This window comes from Girardinichthys multiradiatus, chromosome X (genome assembly GCF_021462225.1).
Source record: "Girardinichthys multiradiatus isolate DD_20200921_A chromosome X, DD_fGirMul_XY1, whole genome shotgun sequence".
NCBI classification, from domain to species: Eukaryota; Metazoa; Chordata; class Actinopteri; order Cyprinodontiformes; family Goodeidae; genus Girardinichthys; species Girardinichthys multiradiatus.
Genome location: NC_061817.1, coordinates 2,465,958 through 2,492,738, shown reverse-complemented (window position 1 = coordinate 2,492,738; position 26,781 = coordinate 2,465,958). Strand labels below are relative to the sequence as shown.

General features: G+C 40.3%; 2 protein-coding genes across 6 annotated transcripts in view; one reads left to right on the top strand and one right to left on the bottom strand.

Moving 5' to 3' along the window:
• Window positions 1–9,117: 9,117 nt before the first annotated feature.
• On the bottom strand, window positions 9,118–15,661 carry LOC124863322 (tryptase-2-like). The gene is made up of 6 exons (XM_047357658.1): window positions 15,620–15,661; window positions 13,379–13,532; window positions 12,969–13,146; window positions 10,635–10,909; window positions 10,296–10,450; window positions 9,118–9,477 (listed from the first exon to the last, which is right to left on the bottom strand). Exons 1-6 carry the CDS (start codon window positions 15,644–15,646, stop codon window positions 9,289–9,291), a joined length of 978 nt encoding a protein of 325 aa, XP_047213614.1. The 5' UTR covers window positions 15,647–15,661; the 3' UTR covers window positions 9,118–9,288.
• The window catches only part of LOC124863320 (battenin-like), a 29,749-nt gene continuing 18,570 nt past the window's right edge, over window positions 15,603–26,781 (top strand). For 4 of the 5 annotated variants that reach the window (XR_007037108.1, XM_047357656.1, XM_047357657.1 and 1 more), the window contains exons 1-6: window positions 15,603–15,742; window positions 15,835–15,871; window positions 18,622–18,715; window positions 18,807–18,890; window positions 23,761–23,840; window positions 24,131–24,216. Coding sequence is in view for 4 of the 5 variants with exons in the window: in XM_047357656.1 (XP_047213612.1) it covers window positions 15,688–15,742; window positions 15,835–15,871; window positions 18,622–18,715; window positions 18,807–18,890; window positions 23,761–23,840; window positions 24,131–24,216 (436 nt within the window). In the remaining variant the exon portion in view is untranslated. Of the gene's footprint in view, window positions 15,743–15,834; window positions 15,872–18,413; window positions 18,514–18,621; window positions 18,716–18,806; window positions 18,891–23,760; window positions 23,841–24,130; window positions 24,217–26,781 lie in introns of those variants that run through there. The other variant, XM_047357655.1, reaches the window with a different exon arrangement.

Below are 26,781 nucleotides of genomic sequence, written 5' to 3'. Positions count from 1 at the left end.
CAGCACGTCCATTCAATGGCTTGGCTGGATTTCAGACAGCAGAAAAATAGACATCGAACATGCATTAAACATGGGGGAAAGGAAAATTGGTCCATATTCTGTGGATGGGTTTGCGGAGATTAACGGTGGAAAGGTTGCGTTTGAATTTTACGGCTGTTTTTTCCACGGCTGTAAAAAGTGTTACATGCCTCATGACAAGTGTCCTTTGAGAGGGGTAGCATTTGAACATTTTTACGCAGCCACTGTGGAGAGAAGCAAGGTACTCCAAACTGTGTACGGCCTTCGTCTCGAGGTCATCTGGGAGCATGAGTGGACTGAAATTAAAAAATCAGACCCGGCGGTGATCAGCTTTCTTGAGAAAGTTAATGCACCCGAACTGCTATCACTCCGAGATGCTCTGTATGGTGGACGCACCTGCCCTATGAGGTTGAGGTACACAGCGGGGCCAGGTGAAACTGTACACTATGTGGATTACACATCTCTGTACCCTTATGTAAATGCTAGCTGCGTCTTTCCCCTCGGGCACCCCACCATCATCTACAAACATTTTGATGACCTCAGCAGCTACTTTGGCCTCGTCAGAGCTGTGGTCTACCCCCCACGAGGGCTCTTTTTTCCTGTTTTGCCTTACAGAACATCCCAAGGTAAACTTGTGTTTACTCTCTGCCACACATGTGCTGAAATAAATAACCAGTCAGGTCCCTGCAGGCATAATGATGAGGACAGAGCTCTGACAGGTGTGTGGGTGAGTGTAGAGTTTTGTAAAGCGTTGCAGTGTGGTTATCACCTTGCCAAAATCACTGAAGTTTGGCATTTTGAGAAGACCAGTGACACAATCTTTAAAGGTTACATTCATTGCTTTTTAAAGGGTAAGCAGGAGGCTTTAGGCTACCCTTCTGAAGCGGTGGATGAGGAGAGCAGGTCAAAGTATGTAGCAGACTACAAACTCCACCAGGGTATCCAACTAGACGCAGGCAAAATTGAGGTGAACCCTGCCAAAAGACAGGTAGAAAAACTGTGTTTAAACAGCTTTTGGGGAAAGTTTGCACAGCGAAGTGATCTGTCTCAGACCACAGCTTAGATGGACAGCAGGGTGGATCTGGTTGCCTCCCTTTATCCAGGCAGATATATGCTAGAAAAGAAGGATTCAATGGATTCCCTTCAGCTGAACCAACTTTCAGAGTACACCAGGGTATACTGTTTGAGAGCTGGGTTTACAGGAAATAAAAAAAGTACACATTTTGTCACTTTTTCTGCTTGTTGCAGTGAATTGTGGTCCAGATGGGATCGAACAGGAGTGTGGGTTGGAACATATGAGCTGGAAATGCCATCTGAACGTTACATGCATGTAAAAAACGTTATCCGTCCAAATGATTTCAGTGCTGTAGGCAATGGCTACGTCAATGACATTGCACTGATACAGTTGAGTAAAACTATAAAATTCTCTAAGAATGTTGCTGCAGTGAGATTGCCCAACACACACAGTCAATGGGTGCTGCCAATTAACCTAACATGCAAGTTTTAGGCAGTGGGAAGGAGGCAACAAACCCAGGGAAACCCAATGGGGGCAAAATGCAGACTCCACCAACCTTCCAGCTGTAAAGTCACAATGCTAACTGGAGGAGCCACCAAGCAGCCCTAACGTTATGTTTTTCTACCTGCCAAAAGACAGGTAGAAAAACTGTGTTTAAACAGCTTTTGGGGAAAGTTTGCACAGCGAAGTGATCTGTCTCAGACCACAGTCCTCACTAACCCTGATGAGTTTTTCAGCTTCATGTTCTCGAGTAAATACAGGGTTAACTACTTCCATTTCTTCAACCCTGAAATGTGTGTAGTGCAGTGGAACTACAGCAAACGTGTCATCTCTCCCCCAAGCAATGTAAACAATGTGTTTATTGCTGCATTCACCACCGCTTATGCACGTTTAAAACTTCTCAGCAGCATGGAACAATTGCAGGACAGATTGATTTATGTGACAAAAAGTGGTGAAACTCCTCTGGAATTGGGGAATTATCTGGGTGATCTTACTGACGAGTTAGATGGTGACAGCATTTCGGAGTTTGCATCAACAGGACCCAAGAGTTATGCATATCAAACCAAAAACCAGAAAAAGCTAGTGATACATGCTAAAGGCATCACTCAGACGCATGAATGCAGCGAGAGGGTCAATTTGGACAGCATCAAAGGGCTGGTCGAGGGCTACTTACACGGGTCAAGTGAGGGTGTCATTGAAATTCCTCAGCACACGATCAGGAGGGATAAAAAGAGATTCCTCTTAAGAAATGCTGCATTTGTTAAAAGGTTTCGGTTGGTGTATGACAAGAGATGCCTTTTTTCTGATGGGACAACTCTGCCTTTTGGTTATTAGAGCATAAGAAGAATAAGAAAGATAAAATAAAAAAATAAAAATGTTGCATTCTGCCAATTTACAGGAGGTTGATTTTGATCCTAGATTTAGAGCGCCTTTCTCATGTATGATAATAGGACCCAGCGGTTGTGGGAAAACCTTTTTTGTAAAAAGTGTTTTGCAAAATTGTAACCATGTCATGGATGTTGTTCCAGAAAATATTGCATGGATTTACACTTCTTTTCAACCCATGTATGCTGAATTGCAGAAGATGAATAAAAATATTAAATTTGTGGAAGGATTGCCTCATTCTTTTGAAGATGAAAACCTGTTTACTCCTGATCAGAATCATCTGATTATTCTAGACGATGTTATCGCTCAAGCCTCAGATGATGAAAACGTGATGAAGGTCTTTACCCAGTTTTGTCACCATCGTAATATGAGCGTCATGATGTTGACTCAGAATGTATTTCATCAGGGAAAGTACAGTCGCACCATCAGCCTGAACGTTAATTATATGGTGTTGTTTAAGAACCCGAGAGATAAACTGCAGTTGAATATACTAGCCTGCCAAATGTTTCCATCTCAAAAGGGTCTCTTCCTGGAGAGTTTTGAAGACGCAACGAGAGAAGCTCATGGTTATTTAATCATCGATTTCACACCTACCTGCCCAGAACATTTCAGACTGAGAACAGGCATACTTCCTCACCAATGGCCTGCTGTGTATGTGCCCAAAACAAAGTAAGTCATCTCTGCGTGTATAAAAAGGAATGTCCCATTATTCAGAGCTCTGTACCAAGCCAGTCCGCAGAAACGTAAAGATATTCTCGCACACTGCTCTCCCGACTTTATTCAGGCTCTGTGTGAGATTGTTCTGAATATTTTAAAAGGTAACATTAAACTATCACCCTCTCAACACCGGAAATTGAAGAAGCAAAGAAAAATCATCAGATTGTTGGCTGATAAAAGAACTGGTATCAAACGTAAACAGCTGGCTCTCAAAATCCAGGGAGGTGGTTTTATTCTCCCCATCTTAACGGCTCTTGCCCCCTTGATCGGTGATCTAGTGGGTGGAATCATCAGGAGATAATGTCTCTCAGAACATCGCAGAAGATGTTTCTCATTTCCCCTCATCAGTTCAGGCGTCTGACCCAGTCAGACACGTCCATCAGATAGACGGCGGAGGAGAATTTGGATGCTGAAATGAAAGCAATATTGAATGACCCCGGTTTGACTTCTTATGAAAAAAAAATAAATATGATGCACTTTTGCAGAGGTATCTCACTCTACTCAAGCAGGGTGTGAAAGAAGAACCATGGGTGAGTTTGACGTTTCAGCGTGACACATTGAGCGACACTCCAGACCATGAGCAGCATGAAGAAAAACAGGTCCCGGGCATGACCAGGTTGCTTCGAATCAAATTGTTATGGATGTACTGAAAAGCCTGCTAATGCTGAGTACATTTTGAAGAAATTATCTGAAAGAAGTGGGGGTTGGACTTTGCGAGAAGAATTTGTATTTAAAGGAAATGTTGTAAAGGGGTCCCATATGATTGACTTGTTGAAAAATCTCATGCTACCGTTTAAAAAATCTGGAGCACCGCTACCCCAAGGATGGTCAGACTTTCTGCATACTTTGTCAGAGGTAAACATCCCCATATCTTCAGTCATTAACCCTTATGCTCGTGATGAGTATAGATGGCTCAAAACAGACGGAGAGGCATTATTTATTGAAAGTGCTGAAGCATCCCCCCGCATTAAGCAGAGAAGAAAAAAGCAGAAAACTCTTTCTCCCCATTGGTCGAGATCCGAGCAGGAAGACCCTAAAAATACTACCATGAAGCCAAAAAAGTCTCTTCGTAAAACAATACTATCTCCCCGATGGATCACATTTTCATCATAAACCGTTATAAGAAAATGAGACGTGTAACCTATTTCTTTCATTCAATAAAATCTTTATTGATTATATTTTCATGTCTAGCATCATGCTCTACTTCACACACACACACTGATATACATTTTAATTAGAATTTAAGCAGAAATTAAAATCAGAAAAAAAATAGACAATTTAAATTCCATAACAATTCTGAAACATCTCCAAGGAGCATGCGCTGTGACTGAAAAATGCTGAACTCTGAACTTTTTTACAAAGTTAGATACCATTAAATCATTCTTAAACACATTTCCAGTGTATTTAGACAACACTTGCTGCAGTGATAGACCACATGCTCTATGACAGAGGTAATAAAGACAATGGTGACTACACACTGTGGACAGAGTGTTTTGAAGCTGGTTATTGTGATAGAATATTTTTGATGATCTGTCTTTTAAAAATGTTACATAACATACAGCCCATGATGAGATCCATATTAACATGAGTATCAGAAGAAGAATAAGACCCATCTGATTCATTTTGCTGAATGCTGGGTGGAGACGGTGTTCTATTTAAATCTTCAACAGCCTGTTCTAATGAGCGTAAAAAGTCACCGTGCAGATTTTGATTTATTACATTTTCACTGTTAGCAGGAGATGAATTTAACCCGATGTTATTTGCTACTTCTGCATGAACGGGAATTTCATTAAGTTGAGCAACAACATTCCTTATCTCATTCAGCGCATGTGTGATCTGGCTATCCATATTAACATGAGTATCAGAAGAAGAAGAAGAAGACCCAGGGATCAGTTTAAATTACCTTGATATCAGCACAATGTTTCAGTAACAATGTCTGACATGCAGCCAGAAGCGTTAAACTTGATGCTTTATTACAACGGTCACGTAAGGATAGGGGAACTCTCTGTCTGCGATGTTGCTGTCCAGGTCTCGATGAAATCTGCTCCACCATCAACGTTGCCTCTGGAAAGATAAAGAAAAAATAAATTAATGAATTAAACGAATTAATTCAGTAGGTAAATGAGTATAAGAAGAATTAAACTTACCATTCAATAAACCTCTAACAAGCCTCGCCCTGGTATAAAGAGCACAGAGTCGCCGTCTTTTCCTCAATTTAAGATATTCTTTGAAACAAAATAAAGTTACCTTACAATGCAGGTCTTTTGAAAAAGAAAATCTTGTTTCTGTGAAGATTTGGATAGAACAGAATTTGAATATAACTCTAACTTACTCCGTACACGGGGTATTTGAACGGTTCCGGGCGGCTCCAACTCTTCCTGCACTGAACTGCTACAGTTCTGCTGAATGTTATCCAGGCTTGGGTTCTGGATTAAATTATTCGATATATCTGTAAAATATTTTATCAGGGGTTAAAACAAGTCTGCAATTTCGCATAGACCTGTGAAAACATATGCTTAGAAATATATATATATATTTTTTCTTACTTACTCTCCTCTTCCGGAGCTGTTAATTCTTCCGGCGCACGGTCAGGGGACTGTGGTGCATGAATGGCTTCGCCCTCTATTTCATGTTTAGCTGGGATCGGATTGTCTTTTTTAAAGACAAGTTTCCGTCTCAACTTTGATTTTTTAGGAGGCAGACGGTTACAAACGCTGACCTCTCCAACGTTCAGGAATACATCTCTTGTTAAATCTGTAAGTAGAATTTATTTCATTTATTTTTTAAATCACAAAATAGCATTCACCAGTTGACTAAACCAGTTGTTGTTGCAGTTAATAATTACAATAGTCAGACTGTGTAAAAACGATACCATCCAGCTCGTCACTCGTGGGTTCTAAAGAATATAAGTTAAACATTATTATTATCCAACGAGCATTCACAAGCACTTAAAGAATTCTTAAAGATGAATATTTACTACTGAAGATTGCGTTGTATTTCTCGATAGAAGCAGAATGTTCACCTTCTTCGTTTGTGTGTTCTAAAAATATTTCAGTGTAATTGGTTAAAAAATAAACTTTTAGCTACCAGATTTGAAGCCGATCTCCCAGTAAAGATTGCATTGTATCTCTCGATTGAACCAGGATGACTGACTACGCCACCTTCTCTGTTTCCAATGACAACAACCGATCAGCATGCATGGTTCCGCCTCTTGGTCACACCTCCCCCGAGACACCTCAGCAACAGCGCATACGCGTAATTCAATAAACAGGGGATGTGAATTGTCAGAGACAATGCTCGACACTTTGTGCCAGGAAGGAGCACGGTCGTCTTAATTACTTTGACTACAGTCGGTGTGAAGACTTTGTCTGAGACAATACACAAGAAACAGCTGCGGATGTCTGCCTTAATTCAATAAAAAGTGACATGTCTGAGGACTTAATAACCTTTGGTTTTTATTTTTTCAGTTTCTTGTGACGTTTTACATAGACCACACCTACAGGTTACAACCTCTGGCTCCCACGTGGGATGAGGAGAAAACTGTTTTCTCTAAATACTCAATAACTATTGCTCTAAGATGAAAAAAGAAAAGCTTAAGGTAACTAAAATTATCGTCCATTTTACCAAATGGAGTCTCTCATGATTCCAAACAAAGTCTTTTAGCTGTAGAATCCATTTCTAATTTGGACACAGCATACTGAGCACTCATAAAATTTGAGAATATCAGAATTTTGTGTGACGTGCCTGCATTAACCTGAGTGACCTTTAGTGGATAAACCACATGTTTTTTTTATGTAAAAACATCTAAAAACATACAATTAGAAAGATTTGCTTCCTTCAGCTATATGGACTGGTCTGAGAAACCTGACTGCCTACAAGAGCCCCTCCACCCATCCTGAACAGAGTCGTCTCCTGGCCAACCGTCTGAATGGCTTCTACTGCAGACATGACAAGAAGCCATTCACACCTCAAATCATCTCCTCCACATCCCATTCAGGAACAAATTCCTCCCATAAAGCAACCAACCCCCCACCATCAGATCCTCTGCCTGCACTAAAGATCTCCCAGGAAGATGTAAACAGGCTCTTTCAGCGCATGAAAACAAAGAAAGCTGGAGGACCTGATAACGTCTCCCCATTATGTCTGAAAGTCTGCGCACATCAACTCACTCCGATCTTCACAAGGATCTTCAACAAGTCACTGGAGAAATGTGAGGTCCCCTCCTGCCTCAAACGATCCACCATCATCCCGGTTCCCAAGAAACCCACCATTGTAGGATTAAATGACTACAGGTCTGTAGCCCTGACGTCTGTGGTCATGAAATCCTTTGAGCGGCTGGTGTTGAAGCACCTGAAAGACATCACAGGCCCCCTGCTGGACCCCCTGCAATTTGCTTACCGAGCAAACTGGTCAGCAGATGATGCTGTTAACTTAGGTCTACACTTCATCCTGCGACACCTCAACCCCCTGGGACATACGCCAGGATCCTGTTTGTAGACTTCAGCTTAGCCTTCAACACGATCATACCAGACATCCTCCACCAGAAGTTCACACAGCTCAACGTCCCAGCCTCCACCTGTCAGTGGATCAACAGCTTCCTGACAGACCGACAGCAGCTGGTGTCACTGGGGAGCATCTTCTCCCGATCCAGATCAATAAGTACTGGTGCCCCCCAGGGGTGTGTTCTATCCCCATTCCTCTTCTCTCTGTACACAAATGACTGCACCTCATCGGACTCGGCCGTGAAACTCCTTAAGTTTGCAGACGACACCACTGTCATTGGACTGATCCAGGACGGTGATGAGTCTGCATACAGACAGCAGGTGGATCGGCTGGTACACTGGTGCGGTCAGAACTACCTTGAACTGAACCCACTCAAGACTGTGGAAATGGTGGTGGACTTTCGAAGAACACCACCCCCATACACCCCCTCACCATCCTCAACAACACTGTATCGGCCATGGACCACTTCAGGTTCTTAGGAACCACCATCTCTGAGGACCTGAGATGGTCTTCGCACATAGACACTGTTCGAAAGAAGGCCCAGCAGAGACTGTACTTCCTGAGGCAACTCAAGAAGTTCAACCTTCCACAGGAGCTGCTGGTCATCTTCTACACTGCCATCATTCAGTCTGTCCTGTCTTCATCCATCTCAGTGTGGTTTGGATCATCCACAAAACAGGACAGGTCCAGACTGCAACGAATAATCAGGTCTGCAGAGAGAATAATCAGAGCTGACCTTCCCTCCATCCAGGACCTATACAGGTCTAGGGTCAAGAAAAGAGCTGCCAAAATCTCTGCAGACCCCACACACCCAGCACATAAACTGTTTAGAGTTTTACCTTCAGGCCGCCGCTACAGAGCACAGTTCACTAAAACCAGCCGCCACAAAGACAGCTACTTCCCCCAGGCTGTTTCTCTGATGAACATTCAATAGAGTACAGAACAACAGCATACAGATGTTGCAAATGCACCTTTTTATTATATATGTGTATATTGTACATTGTAAATTGTAAATTTGTATATTCTGTAATGCAAAAACAGAACAAAAGAGCAAAGTGTACCAGAGTCAAATTCCTTGTTTGTATGCATGAACTTGGCAATAAAGCTGATTCTGATTGTAATGACAATATCCGGTTACGCCACCGGAAGTTCTGCCACCGGAAGTCCCGCCCACCTGTCACACCTCGTTTGATTGAAGGATGTACATTTAGTCTCTCCTGTTCAGTTGTTCTTCGCGGAAACATTACTCAGATATTGCTCTTGTCCTGTAGTCACATCACTTCTGTCTCGCTAGCCTGGCCAAGTCTGTTTTTTGCCTGCCCGTTTGTTGTTTTGTTCCTACCTCTTCTTAGAGTGAGTTTTTGTTTTTTATTAAATTGTTTTTCACTACCATCACGCTGCCTGCTCGTCTGCATTCTGGGGTTCTATCTCGCAAACCATAACAAGTTCATGAAATAAACACAAACAGACAAAGCAAGTGATGCTTCAAAGCTTTAATGCAATGTGATGTATTATTTGACACATAGTGAATGAGCAGCTAGGGTTAATTGGAGTGAGGAGATAAGCTAGAAAGGCAGGTTTTAGAGTGAGGCAGAAACTCCACTGATTAAAAAAGGCTTCGAATTATTCTTCTTTGGCTTCTTGGAATATCAGGCTTCAGCTGATTCTTCAGGACCAAGATGGGTGTAGGCATTGATGTAACCCATGTAACTGGAAACTTGAGTATAGATGCTAGGACGGCCTCGGATGCCACAACCATCAGGACTCCCAAAACTCATGATTCCCACCTGCACATAGCCTCTGGCTGTATTACACATGAGTGGGTCACCATAGTCGCCCTGTGGAGGAGAATATTTAACATAGAATGATGTTTTATATTCCCTAGCATTCTAAGCCTACTTAGACAGTGACTTTGTAAAATGCTGTGAGATTATTAATTCATAATTGCTATGCATTTTAACTTATGTTGACTGTGTGTTGACAGAAAAATAAACAAGCGTGCAAACTCATAGTCACACCTCAGGTCAATTTAAATTTATCATATGTCTGGAATGTTGTTTTCTTTTTGGATGTAGGGAACAAGTCAGAGTACCTGGAAGAATCCAATGTATGCACAGGAAGAATAAAAAACTGAAAAAAGAAATCTTTGGGATGACAGCGATTTAATCCGTCTACCATCCAAAAAGCTCACTATACCTTGTTTTTTGTCAGAAATTGTAAAAATGTAATGTAAACGCTACCAATAAGATTCGAATAATTGTTGCTTCTTCCCCTTTAAAGCATTAGAAAATCTAAGTTAACACGACATAACGTTAGGGCTGCTTGGTGGCTCCTCCAATTAGCATTGTGACTTTACAGCTGGAAGGTTGGTGGAGTCTGCATTTTGCCTCCATTGGGTTTCCCTGGGTTTGTTGCCTCCTTCCCACTGCCTAAAACTTGCATGTTAGGTTAATTGGCAGCACCCATTGACTGTGTGTAGATATTTTTTTTTAAGCTTTGTGTCCCAACAGAGTGTCACCAAATGAAAAAGGCGTATGCATAATGTGTTCTAATTTAACATGAATTGAAGCTCCTGCTTTGATACAGAGATGTCTCCACAATATTGACCTAGAATATCCTTTTGCACATTTCAGCTCATATAAATGCTAAAACTTACATTGCAGGCGTCCTTTCCCCCAGCAGGGTCACCTGCACACACCATCTTAACGTTGTTATTGGATTGCACTATATCCGGATATGTCCCTGTACAATCTGCTGGAGGCAAGATTGAAATCTTTACCTGCTGAAGAATTCCTGGAGCTGACAGTGGGTCTGAATGGACACACAAAAGTCATGAAGACTTTATGTTAATGATGAGAAATTATTCCAACAACTTTTAATATTGAGATATATTTCTTTTTACAAACATTAATAAATGTATATTTCTATCAGCAAATTAATTTTTACATTAGTTTTGTGTATGCAGATTTTATAGACAAGTGGAAAATAAAGCCACCTTTGCCAACGTCACCCCAGCCTGTGACCCAACACTCGGAGGATGAATCAAAGGTGTCCTCTTCCTTGGGCAATCTCACTGCAGCAACATTCTTAGAGAATCTTATAGTTTTACTCAACTGTATCAGTGCAATGTCATTGACGTAGCCATTGCCTACAGCACTGAAGTCATTTGGACGGATAACGTTTTTTACATGCATGTAACGTTCAGATGGCATTTCCAGCTCATATGTTCCAACCCACACTCCTGTTCGATCCCATCTGGACCACAATTCACTGCAACAAGCAGAAAAAGTGACAAAATGTGTACTTTTTTTATTCCCTGTAAACCCAGCTCTCAAACAGTATACCCTGGTGTACTCTGAAAGTTGGTTCAGCTGAAGGGAATCCATTGAATCCTTCTTTTCTAGCATATATCTGCCTGGATAAAGGGAGGCAACCAGACCCTGCTGTCCATCTAAGCTGCCAGGACCGGACATGGTAAAAAAAAACTGCTACTACAACAACTTACAGGGTGATAAAGTATCACTTATGGTAATTCATTATGTCATTACATATCACTACATTTGAGGTATCTCCATAATAAATAATGTAAAAATTATACAAGCTGAACATCTACAGGTCCTTCTCAAAAAATTAGCATATTGTGATAAAGTTCATTATTTTCCATAATGTCATGATGAAAATTTAACATTCATATATTTTAGATTCATTGCACACTAACTGAAATATTTCAGGTCTTTTATTGTCTTAATACGGATGATTTTGGCATACAGCTCATGAAAACCCAAAATTCCTATCTCACAAAATTAGCATATTTCATCCGACCAATAAAAGAAAAGTGTTTTTAATACAAAAAACGTCAACCTTCAAATAATCATGTACAGTTATGCACTCAATACTTGGTCGGGAATCCTTTGGCAGAAATTACTGCTTCAATGCGGCGTGGCATGGAGGCAATCAGCCTGTGGCACTGCTGAGGTCTTATGGAGGCCCAGGATGCTTCGATAGCGGCCTTTAGCTCATCCAGAGTGTTGGGTCTTGAGTCTCTCAACGTTCTCTTCACAATATCCCACAGATTCTCTATGGGGTTCAGGTCAGGAGAGTTGGTAGGCCAATTGAGCACAGTGATACCATGGTCAGTAAACCATTTACCAGTGGTTTTGGCACTGTGAGCAGGTGCCAGGTCGTGCTGAAAAATGAAATCTTCATCTCCATAAAGCTTTTCAGCAGATGGAAGCATGAAGTGCTCCAAAATCTCCTGATAGCTAGCTGCATTGACCCTGCCCTTGATAAAACACAGTGGACCAACACCAGCAGCTGACACGGCACCCCAGACCATCACTGACTGTGGGTACTTGACACTGGACCTCTGGCATTTTGGCATTTCCTTCTCCCCAGTCTTCCTCCAGACTCTGGCACCTTGATTTCTGAATGACATGCAGAATTTGCTTTCATCCGAAAAAAGTACTTTGGACCACTGAGCAACAGTCCAGTGCTGCTTCTCTGTAGCCGAGGTCTGGGGAATGCGGCACCTGTAGCCCATTTCCTGCACACACCTGTGCACGGTGGCTCTGGATGTTTCTACTCCACACTCAGTCCACTGCTTCCGCAGGTCCCCCAAGGTCTGGAATCGGCCCTTCTCCACAATCTTCCTCAGGGTCCGGTCACCTCTTCTCGTTGTACAGCGTTTTCTGCCACACTTTTTCCTTCCCACAGACTTCCCACTGAGGTGCCTTGATACAGCACTCTGGGAACAGCCTATTCGTTCAGAAATTTCTTTCTGTGTCTTACCCTCTTGCTTGAGGGTGTCAATAGTGGCCTTCTGGACAGCAGTCAGGTCGGCAGTCTTACCCATGATTGGGGTTTTGAGTGATGAACCAGGCTGGGAGTTTTAAAGGCTCTAGGAATCTTTTGCAGGTGTTTAGAGTTAACTCGTTGATTCAGATGATTAGGTTCATAGCTCGTTTAGAGACCCTTTTAATGATATGCTAATTTTGTGAGATAGGAATTTTGGGTTTTCATGAGCTGTATGCCAAAATCATCCATATTAAGACAATAAAAGACCTGAAATATTTCAGTTAGTGTGCAATGAATCTAAAATATATGAATGTTAAATTTTCATTATGACATTATGGAAAATAATGAACTTTATCACAATATGCTAATATTTTGAGAAGGACCAGTATTTGTTCTTCATATGAAATACATAACGGTTTAAATATGGTATACTTAAATCTTTAAATTTTAAATATTCTTTGATAAATATTTTAGACATATACATCAGAAGTAACATAATTGTGAAAGACTATTAGAAAATTAAACCCAAACTTACTCATCCCAGCAGCGCCCAGCAGTCAGCACCCAGTTGTTATTGATAATTGTGCCACTGCAGTGCCACTTTCTTAACCCATTGTCTGTCTTGATGTTAAGGTAGACCAACCATGGCCACTTTCCCTTTGGGGCATTCTCCCCACCAATGATGGAGCTCCTCAGTCCAGCTCCCATTATACCTAAAAAAACAATTTCATGAATGTCACCTCAGAATGAAAAACTTAACATCTTGCTGTAAATGTTGTAGATCCCATATCAATGAAGCAAACATTTAACCAACAATATCTTAATAAAGGTAGAGAAAGAATAATTGTAATATCTAATCTGTTTCTGAGGTTATGAAGAAACATTTTGAGAAATAAATGAAAATTCTGTGCAGATTATTCAACATAAAATGATATTGTTTCTCACCTGCAGAGCATTGGAGCAGAACCAGCACACCGATCAGTTTACCCACAGCCATGGCTGAGATAGAGTTCTGAGGAGCAGTGGCTGCCAGAAACTCTTGGAGTTTTATACACTCAGCCGATGATGAGAAACTCCTATCAATTCCATCATCCAGCCCCTTATAGTGTGTGTAGGTGAGAAGAATTTCCCCAAGTACTTTAAAAGGAGACTTAAAACATCCTGTCACTTTGTTTTAGATTAGTTTGAAGGACTTGAGAAAATTATAAAATTTTATTTACCGGTACATTTTTTTAAATACCACATTGATGTCAGAGATAAGAGAATAGGCAGACTTCAAGATAATCTCTTGGTGGTTATAGTTGTATGGAATACCATAACTGAACGTACAACACGTGGAACCTTCAAGCAGATGGGCTACAGTAGCAGAATACTCCAACAGTTAAGGTCAGGCAATTTAGGTTAGAATCCACACAGACTCACAAAAACTGGGAAATAACAGAGTGGGAAAATGTTTGGGTGTGTCTCAGTTTCAGCTGCAACCTTTAGATGGTAGCGTCAGAATCTCACATAAAAAGCATAAGAGCACGAATCCATCCTGCCTTCTATAAACGATTCTGGCTGTTTTCTCTGAGTTTTGTTGCTCATCAAGGAGCTCCCAGCTCCTTAGATATTTATCCTGCTTCTGCCTGCTTTTCCCACAATTTTGTTCATATCTTTATATTCCATATTTTTCCTTTCAGTGTTTTGGAATATAACTTTATGACATTTTCTACTTTTTCGGATTGTTTTTGCCTGATAAACCAAATCCCAACCGACAGTTGCCTGATGAGCAAAACAGTAACATGATGCAACCCTGTTCTGTGTAAGGACTCCTCAACATCCTAGCCAACCTACTGCAGAAGATTAGCCATCCTGAATCTGACAGCACTGGAAGCTTCCCTTGGGTCAGGCTATGGTTGAAGAGGTGCTGCAGAATAATGCATAGCAGGTCTTCTTAGACCTTCAGGATACTGGCGCACACACCAACTAAACCCAACAACTCCTGGTCCTGGGTTTAGATTTTGGTGATTAGCACCAAAATCCAGGACCAAGGGGAAAGATGAAAAAGCTGAGGTAAGAAAATAATTCTGAAGGCTAAAACAACACCACCCTGGTACTAGAAAGCTCTACCTAATAAAGAGACAGTCTAGCTTTAAAGTTCCTTAGAAACTCAACACTTTCCGTGGCCATCAGCATGGTCTTGGCATGATTGCAGCTGGATATTTGACCACTCCTGTCATCAGAAATGGTAAAGGTCATTTAATTTGGTTGGTTTCTGACTGTATATTATTTTAGCATAGTTTATGGGTTTTTCATGGAGTTAAGGTCAAGGTCATCCCAGAAGCCTAATGTCAGCCTGCTTTATTCATTCCAAAATGAGTTCAGATGTGTGTTTGGTTAATATTCGTCTGTCCTTTTTTCCAACAGTCTTGTGTGATATAGCAGTAACACTGTCTTCCGAACAGACCTTCAGCACGAGTCTATAACCAACATACTTTACAGTTGGTGCCATGTTCTAGTCTTGAAAACCTCACCTTTACTCATCCAAACAATCTTCTTGTTGATGTGACCAAATAGACTCTTGACCAAACTCTCTTCACTGAGGACAGTGACCCTGTTTCTGCTTTTTACAGTTTATGACCCCAAACAAACATCTAAACAACTTTTGGAATTGACAAAGCAGACTAACATAAATTTCTGCATTAACGCCTACCAGAACCCTTTCGAAATTTTACAGATTGCTCAAAGCTGGGTCGGTGCCAAAAAAAGCGACTAATTTAAATGAACACTATAGTTTCTTATAATAAGACTGGTCAATATTCAGACAGAGTTATACGAGAAGCTTGTTGATGGTTTCCCTGTAACCTGCTGAACTCGTCCTTGTTAATTAGGTTTGTGGATTAAATTTAAATGTGTGAACTCACTTCTTCCTTCAAAACTCTTTAACATTATTTGCTGTATTTTATTCCATCTAGGAACAGACCGGTTCAAATACACCATTAAAAGCCCCAAATCCATCTGACAGTCATGACCGATTTTGAGTGGATGTGAACCTCTGACCAGTATCGTACTACAGCGGACCTAGGAACGGTCGGCGCTGGCTGTGTTTCTGATGGCAACATTTTCAAATGGAACACAGCTTGTGACGTCATATTTTAGCCAAACAATGAGCTAAAGTCAGTTAGTTGTTTTGATAAAACTCACCATGTTGGTGAACGTTGTCTCAGACATTTTGGTAGCTTAGTCCCGTTGATTTTTCCAGGGTTGGAACCATGGAGCGTACAGCCAGCGTTAATGCAGATCCCGCCGAGCAGCCGGGTGGTCAGGGTGGGTCAGTCATCTGTCAGGTTCACTGAACCTCGTGATTAAACCTGATTTTACTCGAACCACTAACGCTCCGTTTTGTCTGTTATGTCCAGGCCGCTGCGTTAAATGGAGAAACTGGATTGGCTTCTGGTGAGTGTTCACTTCGTATTCATATGATCCTAAAATACTCTAGCTTGCTATAAGTATTTTTCTGTCTAATTTTACATGTACATGAACCTTGATGACATCCTATTCTTAATTTTTGAGGTCCAATTTGTTGATGGACCCACTGTTGTCAGCAACATCAACTTGAACTATTCTGTAAACATCTTCCAAGGTTTAGAAGAGTGTTCATAGTTAGATGAGAAAACCAGAACTGCAGCCTCTGCTTTAAATGATCTCAAAGGTGTTGAAGAAAGTTGAGGTCAGGACTCTACAGGCCAGTCAGGTTTCTCCAAACCAGATTTTATACACCTGCAGCCGTGGAAGTGATCGGAACACCAGAACTCATTGATGTGGTGCTGTGGACCCAGTATTTTTGGCCATATAGTGCATGTTTCTAAAGACATAAGCTACTGCCTCAACAAACAAAAAGTTGTTTTTTTCAATATTAGTCATAATGACTGATGTTTTTAATCAGACCAAATAGGAAATGAAAACATAACAGAAAGGCTGACAGTGAAACTAAATTCATCCAATGAAACCCAGCTGGTCACATCTTCCTCATTACTGTCTAGTGATTTTAAACAGCTTTACTTCCCCTTTATTGTTAAAGAACAGAAACTAAATTGTTTCAATAATTTCTTGTATTTCGTATTTATATGTACAGCGCCTTGCAAAAGTAGCCATACTACACGAACTTTTTCATATTTTATTGCATTACAACCAAAAACTACAGCATATTTTAAAGGTACTGTATGATAGACCAACACAATCTAGTGCATATCTGTGGAGGGAAAGTAATACAAGGGTTTCAATTTTTTACAAACAATAATCTTTTAAGTCTGGTTTGCCGTCAGCCCCGCTGATTCAACACTTTGTATAAGCATCTTTCACTTAAGTTACATATTTAAAAGGTTAAAATGGTTTGTTAATAATCCTTCTTTCATATGAGGTAAACCGGACTTCTGATGGCTTTGTTTCTGGCACTCCGTAAAGGCTAGGTTTGTGGAGTGCACAACTAATGGTTCTTCTGAGAACAGCTAAACCCAGTCAACCTGTGCACTCAGCAGCTCCTCCAGAGTTACCATGGGTGCTTTGACTACTTCTATGAATAATGTTTTCCTTTCCCAGCCTGTCAGTTTAGGTGGACATCCATGTCTTGGTAGGTCAGCAGTTGGTCTAGCCTCTCTCCATGTTCAGTGGATGGATTGAACAGAGCTCTGTGAGATATTCACATGCTTACACACCCTTGCATTTCTACACTACTGCTAAAACCAACCCCTGGTCTGAGACTGGTTCAAGGAATGAGCAGGAGCATCATGGAGAGAGTGTTGGAGGAAGTTTAAACCTGGTTTCCCAAATCATTTTGAAGAATGTAAGATTCCTGCAAGTTCATGGATGAGCTCAGATAATTTGTAGGGGAATAAAAAACTCTTCAGTCCAGTTTTTAGACTATATGCAGCCAGTAAGGACTACAAAAGGTCCATCCTGTCCAATACAATAACCTCAAAATTCATAATTGGCATTTCTGAAAAGTCTAGAGGTGTTTTCCAATATATTGTAATCTTTAAACAGTATTATTCAAATTCAATTCGATTCAAAAATACTTTATTAATCCCAAAGGGAAATTAAATGTTGTTGTAGCTCATATTATGAAAGTTTCCTCAAAGAGACGTTGTAGATGCTGATGGCTGTGGGCAGGAAGGATCTCCTGTAGCGCTCCGTCTTACAGCAGATCTGAAGAATCCTCCGACTGAAGACACTCTGTTGTTGTAGGACAAGAGGATGCTCAGGGTTCTCCATAATGTTCTTCATTTTATGAAGAATCCGTCTTTCCACAATGATCTCCAGAGGTTCCAGAGGAGTCCCCAGAACAGAGCCAGCCTTCTTTATTAGCTTGTTGAGCTTTTTTAAGTCCCTGGCTCTGATGCTGCTTCCCCAGCAGATGATGGTAGAAGAGATCACACTCTCCACAACAGACTTATAGAAGATATGCAGCATCTTGCTGCAAACACCAAAGGACCTAAGCTTCCTCAAGAAGTACAGTCTGCTCTGTCCCTTCTTGTAGATGGCTTCACAGTTGCATCTCCACTCTAGTCTGTTGTCCAGGTGAACACCAAGGTATTTATACTCCTCCACCACCTCCACTTCTTCTCCCATGATAGAAATAGTTTTTGACTTATTCCTGTTTCTCTTAAAATCTACAATCATCTCCTTTGTTTTAGTCACGTTCAAAATGAGATGATTGTTTCCACACCATGCCACAAAGCGGTCCACCACCTTCCTGTACTCAGCTTCTTGTCCATCTCTGATCCACCCCACGACTGCAGAATCATCCGAGTATTTCTGCAGATGACAGGAGTCTGTCTTGTACTGGAAGTCTGAGGTGTACAGAGTGAAAAACAAATTTTGTTTTGATGATTAATATGAATAATTTAATTCCAATGTGGTCTGTTGGCATTATGTTCTATGTGCATAATTATTTAAACTAAAATAATGTTAGCATTGCTTATGTTAATGAATAGCATATATATTTAAAATAAAGTTGCTTTGAAAACAGTGAAATATGCAAAGAGGGTTGGTTCCAGGTGAAACTTGACAAAAGCACAACATACTTGCATAAAAGCCAGGTAATCAAACCTTGTATTCTTTGTTTTTGTACTTTATAGTCAGTGGATCTGTTGAAAAGTATGAAAACTGCTCTTTTGTGTTCTGTGCCCCCCCCCTCCTCTCATCAGGCTCCTTGGATTATGCAACAACTTTGCTTATGTGGTCATGCTGAGCGCGGCCCACGACATCCTCGAAAAGCAAGAATCAAAAAACTCCACATCTGTAAGGAAGCAAATGTGTTGATGCAGAGCAAAAACAGTTTTAATGGGAAACGATGTGTTTCATGAAATAATTTTTGAATTTCATATTGTAGGCCTCAGATAAGCTGACTGTGGACTTTCGAGCTGGGAACAGTAGCAATAGTAGTGGGTATGACTGCAGTCCCGTCACCACAGGGGTAAGAGGAGATTCAGCACACAACACCTTTCTGGTCGTCTCTGCAGAGACCAGTAACACTTAACTCAGACTGTCTCCATTAGAATCGCAAATCCTTTACTCTGGGGGGACTCCTCGGGGGGGTTCTAATGTATCAGGCAGCAAAGCATTTGAGTTCTTTCCATTAAACCTTTTTATTAGAAATGTTTTACGCTCATGCAACCAGCTGTCCACGTATAATCTTTGATTGGCGTAAGGGTTTTCCAGTTCATTCATTGCATCATTTATTTTTACAGTCTCTTTCTGTGGAAACCTCCTAGTAGTTCTCTGCATCCCAGGAATGCCCTCTGTTTGGGAATTACCGTTTGGGTTTTCTGTTTGTTCATTGAGTTTATTAAATAGTGACCATCTGGTATCAGGCTGAAGAAAATGAAGAAAAAAAGAGATTAAAATTAAATAAAATAATTTCGATGTCATAATAGATCTAAATGTCTGTTTCAGTGCAGTTTTAATAGGTATAACCATACAGTCAGTGCCAATTTGTAATTAGTAGCTTCTCATGGGGTTTTAACAACATTTTTTGCTAACAAAAATCTGAAGTATGATGTGCATTTGTACTTAGCCCATTATGTCGGTACATTATAGAACCAGCTCTCACTGCCCTTATACCTCCAAGTCTTTTGGAGAACGTCTCTACCAGCTTAGAACATTTACACAGTATCTGTGAACATCAGTTTTTAAGTCTTTTCACAGATTCTCAGTTAGATTTAGCTCTGGCATTTGACTGGGCCATGTGGCTAAAACACTTTGATCTAAACTATTCAATTGTAGCTCTTGCTGTAAGTTTGGAGTCGTTCTCCTGTTGGAGGGTGAACCTCTGCTACAGTTTCCAGTCTTTTAGAGCCTTTGACGAGTTTTCCTCCAATATTGCCCTGTATTTCCTCTCTATCTTCCCATCAAGTCTAACCAGCTTCACTGTCCTTGCAGAGGATAATTAATTGCATTTTGCATGTAGATCAAAAAGTGTACAGGTCCTTCTCAAAATATTAGCATATTGTGATAAAGTTCATTATTTTCCATAATGTCATGATGAAAATTTAACATTCATATATTTTAGATGCATTGCACACTAACTGAAATATTTCAGGTCTTTTATTGTCTTAATACGGATGATTTTGGCATACAGCTCATGAAAACCCAAAATTCCTATCTCACAAAATTAGCATATTTCATCCGACCAATAAAAGAAAAGTGTTTTTAAAACAAAAAACGTCAACCTTCAAATAATCATGTACAGTTATGGACTCAATACTTGGTCAGGAATCCTTTTGCAAAAATGACTGCTTCAATGCGGCGTGGCATGGAGGCAATCAGCCTGTGGCACTGCTGAGGTCTTATGGAGGCCCAGGATGCTTCGATAGCGGCCTTTAGCTCATCCAGAGTGTTGGGTCTTGAGTCTCTCAACGTTCTCTTCACAATATCCCACAGATTCTCTATGGGGTTCAGGTCAGGAGAGTTGGCAGGCCAATTGAGCACAGTGATACCATGGTCAGTAAACCATTTACCAGTGGTTTTGGCACTGTGAGCAGGTGCCAGGTCGTGCTGAAAAATGAAATCTTCATCTCCATAAAGCTTTTCAGCAGATGGAAGCATGAAGTGCTCCAAAATCTCCTGATAGCTAGCTGCATTGACCCTGCCCTTGATAAAACACATTGGACCAACACCAGCAGCTGACACGGCACCCCAGACCATCACTGACTGTGGGTACTTGACACTGGACTTCTGGCATTTTGGCATTTCCTTCTCCCCAGTCTTCCTCCAGACTCTGGCACCTTGATTTCTGAATGACATGCAGAATTTGCTTTCATCCGAAAAAAGTACTTTGGACCACTGAGCAACAGTCCAGTGCTGCTTCTCTGTAGCCCAGGTCAGGCGCTTCTGCCGCTGTTTCTGGTTCAAAAGTGGCTTGACCTGGGGAATGCTGCACCTGTAGCCCATTTCCTGCACACGCCTGTGCACGGTGGCTCTGGATGTTTCTACTCCAGACTCAGTCCACTGTTTCCGCAGGTCCCCCAAGGTCTGGAATCGGCCCTTCTCCACAATCTTCCTCAGGGTCCGGTCACCTCTTCTCGTTGTGCAGCGTTTTCTGCCACACTTTTTCCTTCCCACAGACTTCCCACTGAGGTGCCTTGATACAGCACTCTGGGAACAGCGTATTCATTCAGAGATTTCTTTCTGTGTCTTACCCTCTTGCTTGAGGGTGTCAATAGTGGCCTTCTGGACAGCAGTCAGGTCGGCAGTCTTACCCATGATTGGGGTTTTGAGTGATGAACCAGGCTGGGAGTTTTAAAGGCCTCAGGAATCTTTTGCAGGTGTTTAGAGTTAACTCGTTGATTCAGATGATTAGGTTCATAGCTCGTTTAGAGACCCTTTTAATGATATGCTAATTTTGTGAGATAGGAATTTTGGGTTTTCATGAGCTGTATGCCAAAATAATCCGTATTAAGACAATAAAAGACCTGAAATATTTCAGTTAGTGTGCAATGAATCTAAAATATATGAATGTTAAATTTTCATCATGACATTATGGAAAATAATGAACTTTATCACAATATGCTAATATTTTGAGAAGGACCTGTATTTCTGTGCTCATCTGAGTAGAGCACCTTCTATGGGAAGAAACTTGTACCATCAGAAACTGAATTTGAATTGCTCAGACTGAATCTGTATTTGTGTAATTTGAAATTAAAAGCATTGGTTTGAAAATGAATTTCACTAAACTGAAACTGAATATAATGGTTTAAAACTGAATTTGTTTACTTTGAAAATTGCTTTGCATGTATTGAAAATTCAGTTTGATTACTTTCACTTTCAGGTCTGAAATTCAATTTCAGTTCTAACATTCAGTTTTTTGTGTCACACATCCAGGTCCTTGAAGCCACAGATTAATCAAACACAGATTTAATGATTCACAGATGTCATTCACTATTGCTGTGTCCAGATTCAGGACTGCATCCTTTGAAGGACACATTTGTAGGCCTGTAACATCCTGGATGAGGCGACGATTGCTGTCCAATCTCCAAGGTTCCTATAAATGCGTCCTTCTTATCCCCAGATTTGAAGGATGGGTCCGGTGTATCCTCCGTGTCCCACCCTATCCCATGATTCATTGCGGGTCGAAGTAGCTTGTTCAAACGGAAGTAGCAAAGGCCGGTGGACAGAAAAGCTGTGAATAATATTGGATATATTGCACATTCTGTGAAACAACTGAACTTTTACAATGTTTTCAGACAAGAATGTAGTTGTGTAAACCTAAAATATCTTATCAGTTTATCAAGATATCGCTTAATTGCACAAATGTGCCGATGTGTTCGTCCCCTGCCCCATGAGCCGGCTCGCCTCACCAGCTGTCAGCTGACCGGGTGGTTGAGGTGCGCTAAACCCTGAGAGACCAGCTGACTCCCGGCACATTGTTTTCAAAATCCCGCTGGGTTTCCCCAATGGGTGGAAGTTAAAAAGATATAATTCAGTCAGATGAAATCTAATATTAATGTCTGGTCTATTTATTATAATAATGATAATAATTATTATACCCTGCAAATAACCTAATTTAAACTTTGTTCCTAAAGTTTATATGTTAGTGTCTAAGTTGTTTAAAGCTTTACAAATAAATTAAACAAATGGTATTTGTCATCAATGTATTTTATCTAGTGTTAGATTTTTATGTCTATGAACACAAAAAATATTTTCAACATTTTAAATGGCTGAACGATGAACAAGATCTAATCTGGCATTTTTAGCTAATGCCTGCAGGTAGCATAAGTGTTACTGTTTGACCGTCATTTTTTTACATGACAGTTCTTGTAGATGTTCATTTGACTTGGTGACTGACATCCGTCAAGCTCATGTAGCTGCACTGCTCCAGCTCAACATGCCGTAAAGGAAGTTTAATCTGATGTGAAACGTAAATCGACAAATCTGTGTTTGATTTGTGGCTATCCTCAAGGACCTGGAAGTGTGACACAAAAAGCTGAATTTTGGAACTGAAATTGAATTACAGACCTGAAGTAGTCAAACTGAATTTTTAATGCAACGAAATACATTTTAAAAGCAAATGAATTCAGTTTCAAACCATAAAATTCAGTTTCAGTTTAGTGAAATTATTTTTCAAACCAATGCATTTCCTTTCAAATTACACAAATACAAGTTTCTTCCCATAACCTTCTTTCACACGCTGTGTTTCTGCAACCCTGACTTGTGGTAAACTACCAATGGGGCCTCTTGTGGCTGTCTTTCAACAATGGCATTTTTCTTGCTACTCTTCCATAAAGGTCAGATTGGAAAGTGCGTGCTTTATAGTTGTCCTGTCAATCCCATCTGAGTTGTGAACTCTGTAGCTCCTCCAGAGTTACCATGGGCCTCTTGGCTGCTCCGCTAAAGAATGCTCTCCTTCCCCAGGCTGTCAGTTTAGGTGGACCTCCATGTTTTGGTAGGTCCTGAGCTGGTCCATCCTCTCTCCATGTTTAGACAATGGATTGAACAGAGCTCCGTGAGATGTTCACAGCTTGGGATATAGTTTTAGAACCTGACCCTGCTTTAAACTTCTCAACAACTTTCTCCCTGACCTGTCTGCTGTGTTCCTTGGTTTTCGTGGTGCAGTTTTGTTCTCTAGGGTTCTCTAACAAACCTCTGAGGTCTTCACAGATCAGCCAGTTAGACTCATAACACACAGCTGGGCTGCTTGAATACTTTTGGAATGCACTGTATTTAACACGATAATGTTTCATCACTTGTTCTCTTATGTTCTGTGTTTATTGCCATGTTTTGTTAGATAACAATAGTTTGAAAGAATTGTTCTCTTAGAACTAAATGTTTATAATCTGTGTTTGCAGGCTGTGCTGTTAGCTGACATCCTTCCAACGCTCATCATCAAGCTTTTTGCTCCCTTTGTAATCCACAAAGTACCTTATGGGTGAGATCATTATGTCTACTTCTAATTATGTCAGTATTTAATAAGCCTAAAATGTTTGAGACCAAATTTGATGGGAAAAAGTGTAAAAATATATATTTTGTATAGTGATCCCCGCTCGCTATCATTTTAACCTGGACCAAATTTTTATTCTTAGTGTTCAAAATAAAAAAGTTTGTGGAGTATATGTTTTTATGCAGAAAGCTTTTTGATGTGGAAAAATAACTGCTTTTGGATTCATCTTTTCCAAGATTCTAACGGAATTCCTTTTATTATCTTTTATTATTTATTAGTTTTCGAGTGCTGTTTTGTGTCACCATGGCAGCAGCGAGTTTCCTGCTTGTGTCCTTTTCCTCTGCTGTGTGGATAAGTATTGTTGGTAATTACTGGTGCTCTTACACGCCTTGCTATGTGTTGTGAAACTGATACTGGTCGAGAAGTCAGATAATGAATTAGATAAAATTAAAGTATGCTTTTTCAGTTTAGTTTTCTCTCTTCTGTGTATGCAGAGAAATATGATCTAATTTTAGTTTTATGTTGAAATGAGGCTGGTGCAGCTCATTATGATAAGTCTGACATTCATTATCATGCTCAGATAATGTATTGATATGCAGTTATTAATACCTACTTCTATGAAAGTTACTTATCAGCGTTTCAGAGAAGGAGGCGATCTGATCTGAATAATCTCAAACGGCCTTCACACAGCAGCATGTTGTTGCTACACCCACAGAATTCATGAGAACGCCTTACAGGTCAGAGTTCAGTAAAAGCACAAAGATAATGGATCCTATACTCATGTTACCTTAGTGTGCTGCAAGTATCAGTGTGCATACACACACAGGGGTCCATCCTATTCTGTAGGAGGCCCTAACAGAGTTGAAATAAAGCAGTAACAAGGACTGGGGCAAAGAATGGCGATACGCCCACGTATACTGTACAACCCAGTGGGTTCCATACTGTATGCACAATGAATTAAGTTTAAGATCACTTAATTAAAACTGCTTACCAGACTTTTCTGTAAAATCAATCAAACCACCATTGGATAGTCTGACATCTAAAGAACAACATATTATGGCAGCTTTTTAACTGTTTTACTATTCTGTTGGAAGTTGCTCTTTAATCAAAATAACAGCAATCCTTTCAAAACAAGCTTCATACATGCATGCCTCTGGTGACATTACATAATGCAAAAGGCAATTGATCTTGTTTGCTTGTGTATTTTGTGCCATGTGTGAAAACACAGCAAGGATTTCAGGATAATTTGGCAGCATTAAAACACATGGAAGCAGTTTGTGAAGAGGACCTGGACAGACTGCAATGATCTGCAGTAACTATACTGAGCCAAGTGAAGTGTTTCATTCATTGACAAGTCCCTTTTAAAGTTACATACGAAACTGCTGCATCACCAGCTACTTCTGCTGAAAATGATTATTAGGCCAACTGAATTCTAATGAGCCCAGTCCCACCAGTCAGCCCGTGCACCAGCAACAAGTCCTACAGTTCACAATCAGAGAGACAAGTACTTTGAGAAAACGATAATGGTGATCTTGAGGTGTGTGCAGTTCTAATGTTCTGGCAAATCACGCAACTCCATTCAAGTGGAATATTGTGTTTGCTCAATGTTTGAGTGATAAATATGTACCCAGACCAATGGAGGAAAAATTCAAACAGGAATATAAACAGATTTGTATCAGTTACAGTTCTAAAGAAGGTCACTATTATAAATATCTGCATTGTTTGCTTTAGCCTCTCCTCCCACAGCCGTACCATCAGGGCTTGGAGGTCATCAGAGTCCAATTCCGGATTAAACACATAAGGTTGAACCAGAGATGGCAACTTGGGAAAACCTTCCTAACCTTATTTAGCGCTATATATAAGGGAGTGGACAATATGAAAATAGGGATAAATAGATGTTAACTAAGTCATTACAAAGACAGAAACACACCTTATTTCATTCATTCAGAAGTTCAACATTAACAGGTTTTAATGTATTTCTATGATTTTTCTCAGAGCTCAAACGTCTATCTAATAGGTGTTAATTTGCCATTTGAGCTATTTTCATAATAATATAAAGCAGCCTTTAGAAGATTTTTGCATGTTAAAAGGTGAAGACATAATTGTTTATGAGAATAATACATTTAAATAGAACTATCAAATGTTAGTTTGGTAACTTAGGCCTTAGGAGGAACAGTACAGGTTTGGATTCCTAACCTACAAAGTTAGAGACCTAGATGTCTTGGATTTAATAAGAAAATGTTTCTTTCAGTCATTAGAGACTTGAAACCTAACTCTGACATGGGGTGACAGACGTAAGTCATGACTTATTGAAAATGACTTATGAAAATCTCTGGGTTGAATCTCCTTCAATTCAAAGGCAACCCGAACCCTTCAGAATCGATTGAATCAAAAAGGTTGCTGATGCCAGCTGATCGGCTGGATTCGTCTTCCTGTTGTAATTCCATTGACTCCTATACACACAAATCAGTTTTTTTTCCTTTTAAGGATTATTTTATGAAATACTTCATTATCCAGCTTAACTTTATTACTAGTGTACATTTGTAAAAAATAATAATAAAACTACATTACTGGATAGTATCTTTGAGCACCGCTGTTCCAGTTTATTCATTCAGAGTAATTTTTCTAGCAGCCTTGGAAATCTTAACCAAATTCAGGCTCTAAAATGAAGAGCTGGTGTCATCATAAGACCCCCCGATTTCTGATTGGGCAGTGTCTGAAACCTCTTACTATTTCATTGTTAAGCACTCTTACACTACTGTGAAGGTGTCACATGCTGGTAAAAGCAGTAGCATGTGTATTGTGTACTCTACTTTCCATTAATTATGTGTTGAATTTTGTGCAAATATTTCAGTCGGGGACTTCTTTAAATTTAAAATAGATATGTCATAAACGAGAACAACAAACTGCATGCACACAAGGAATCTTG

Excerpts from the sequence above, each read along its gene's own strand:
- LOC124863322 (XM_047357658.1), bottom strand. The coding sequence starts at position 15,646 with ATGTCTGAGACAACGTTCACCAACATG. Across the intron at positions 13,147-13,378 it reads TCTGCTCCAATGCTCTGCAG|GTATAATGGGAGCTGGACTG; the intron begins GTGAGAAACAAT and ends TTGTTTTTTTAG. Across the intron at positions 9,478-10,295 it reads GGGGAAAGGACGCCTGCAAT|GGCGACTATGGTGACCCACT; the intron begins GTAAGTTTTAGC and ends TCTCCTCCACAG.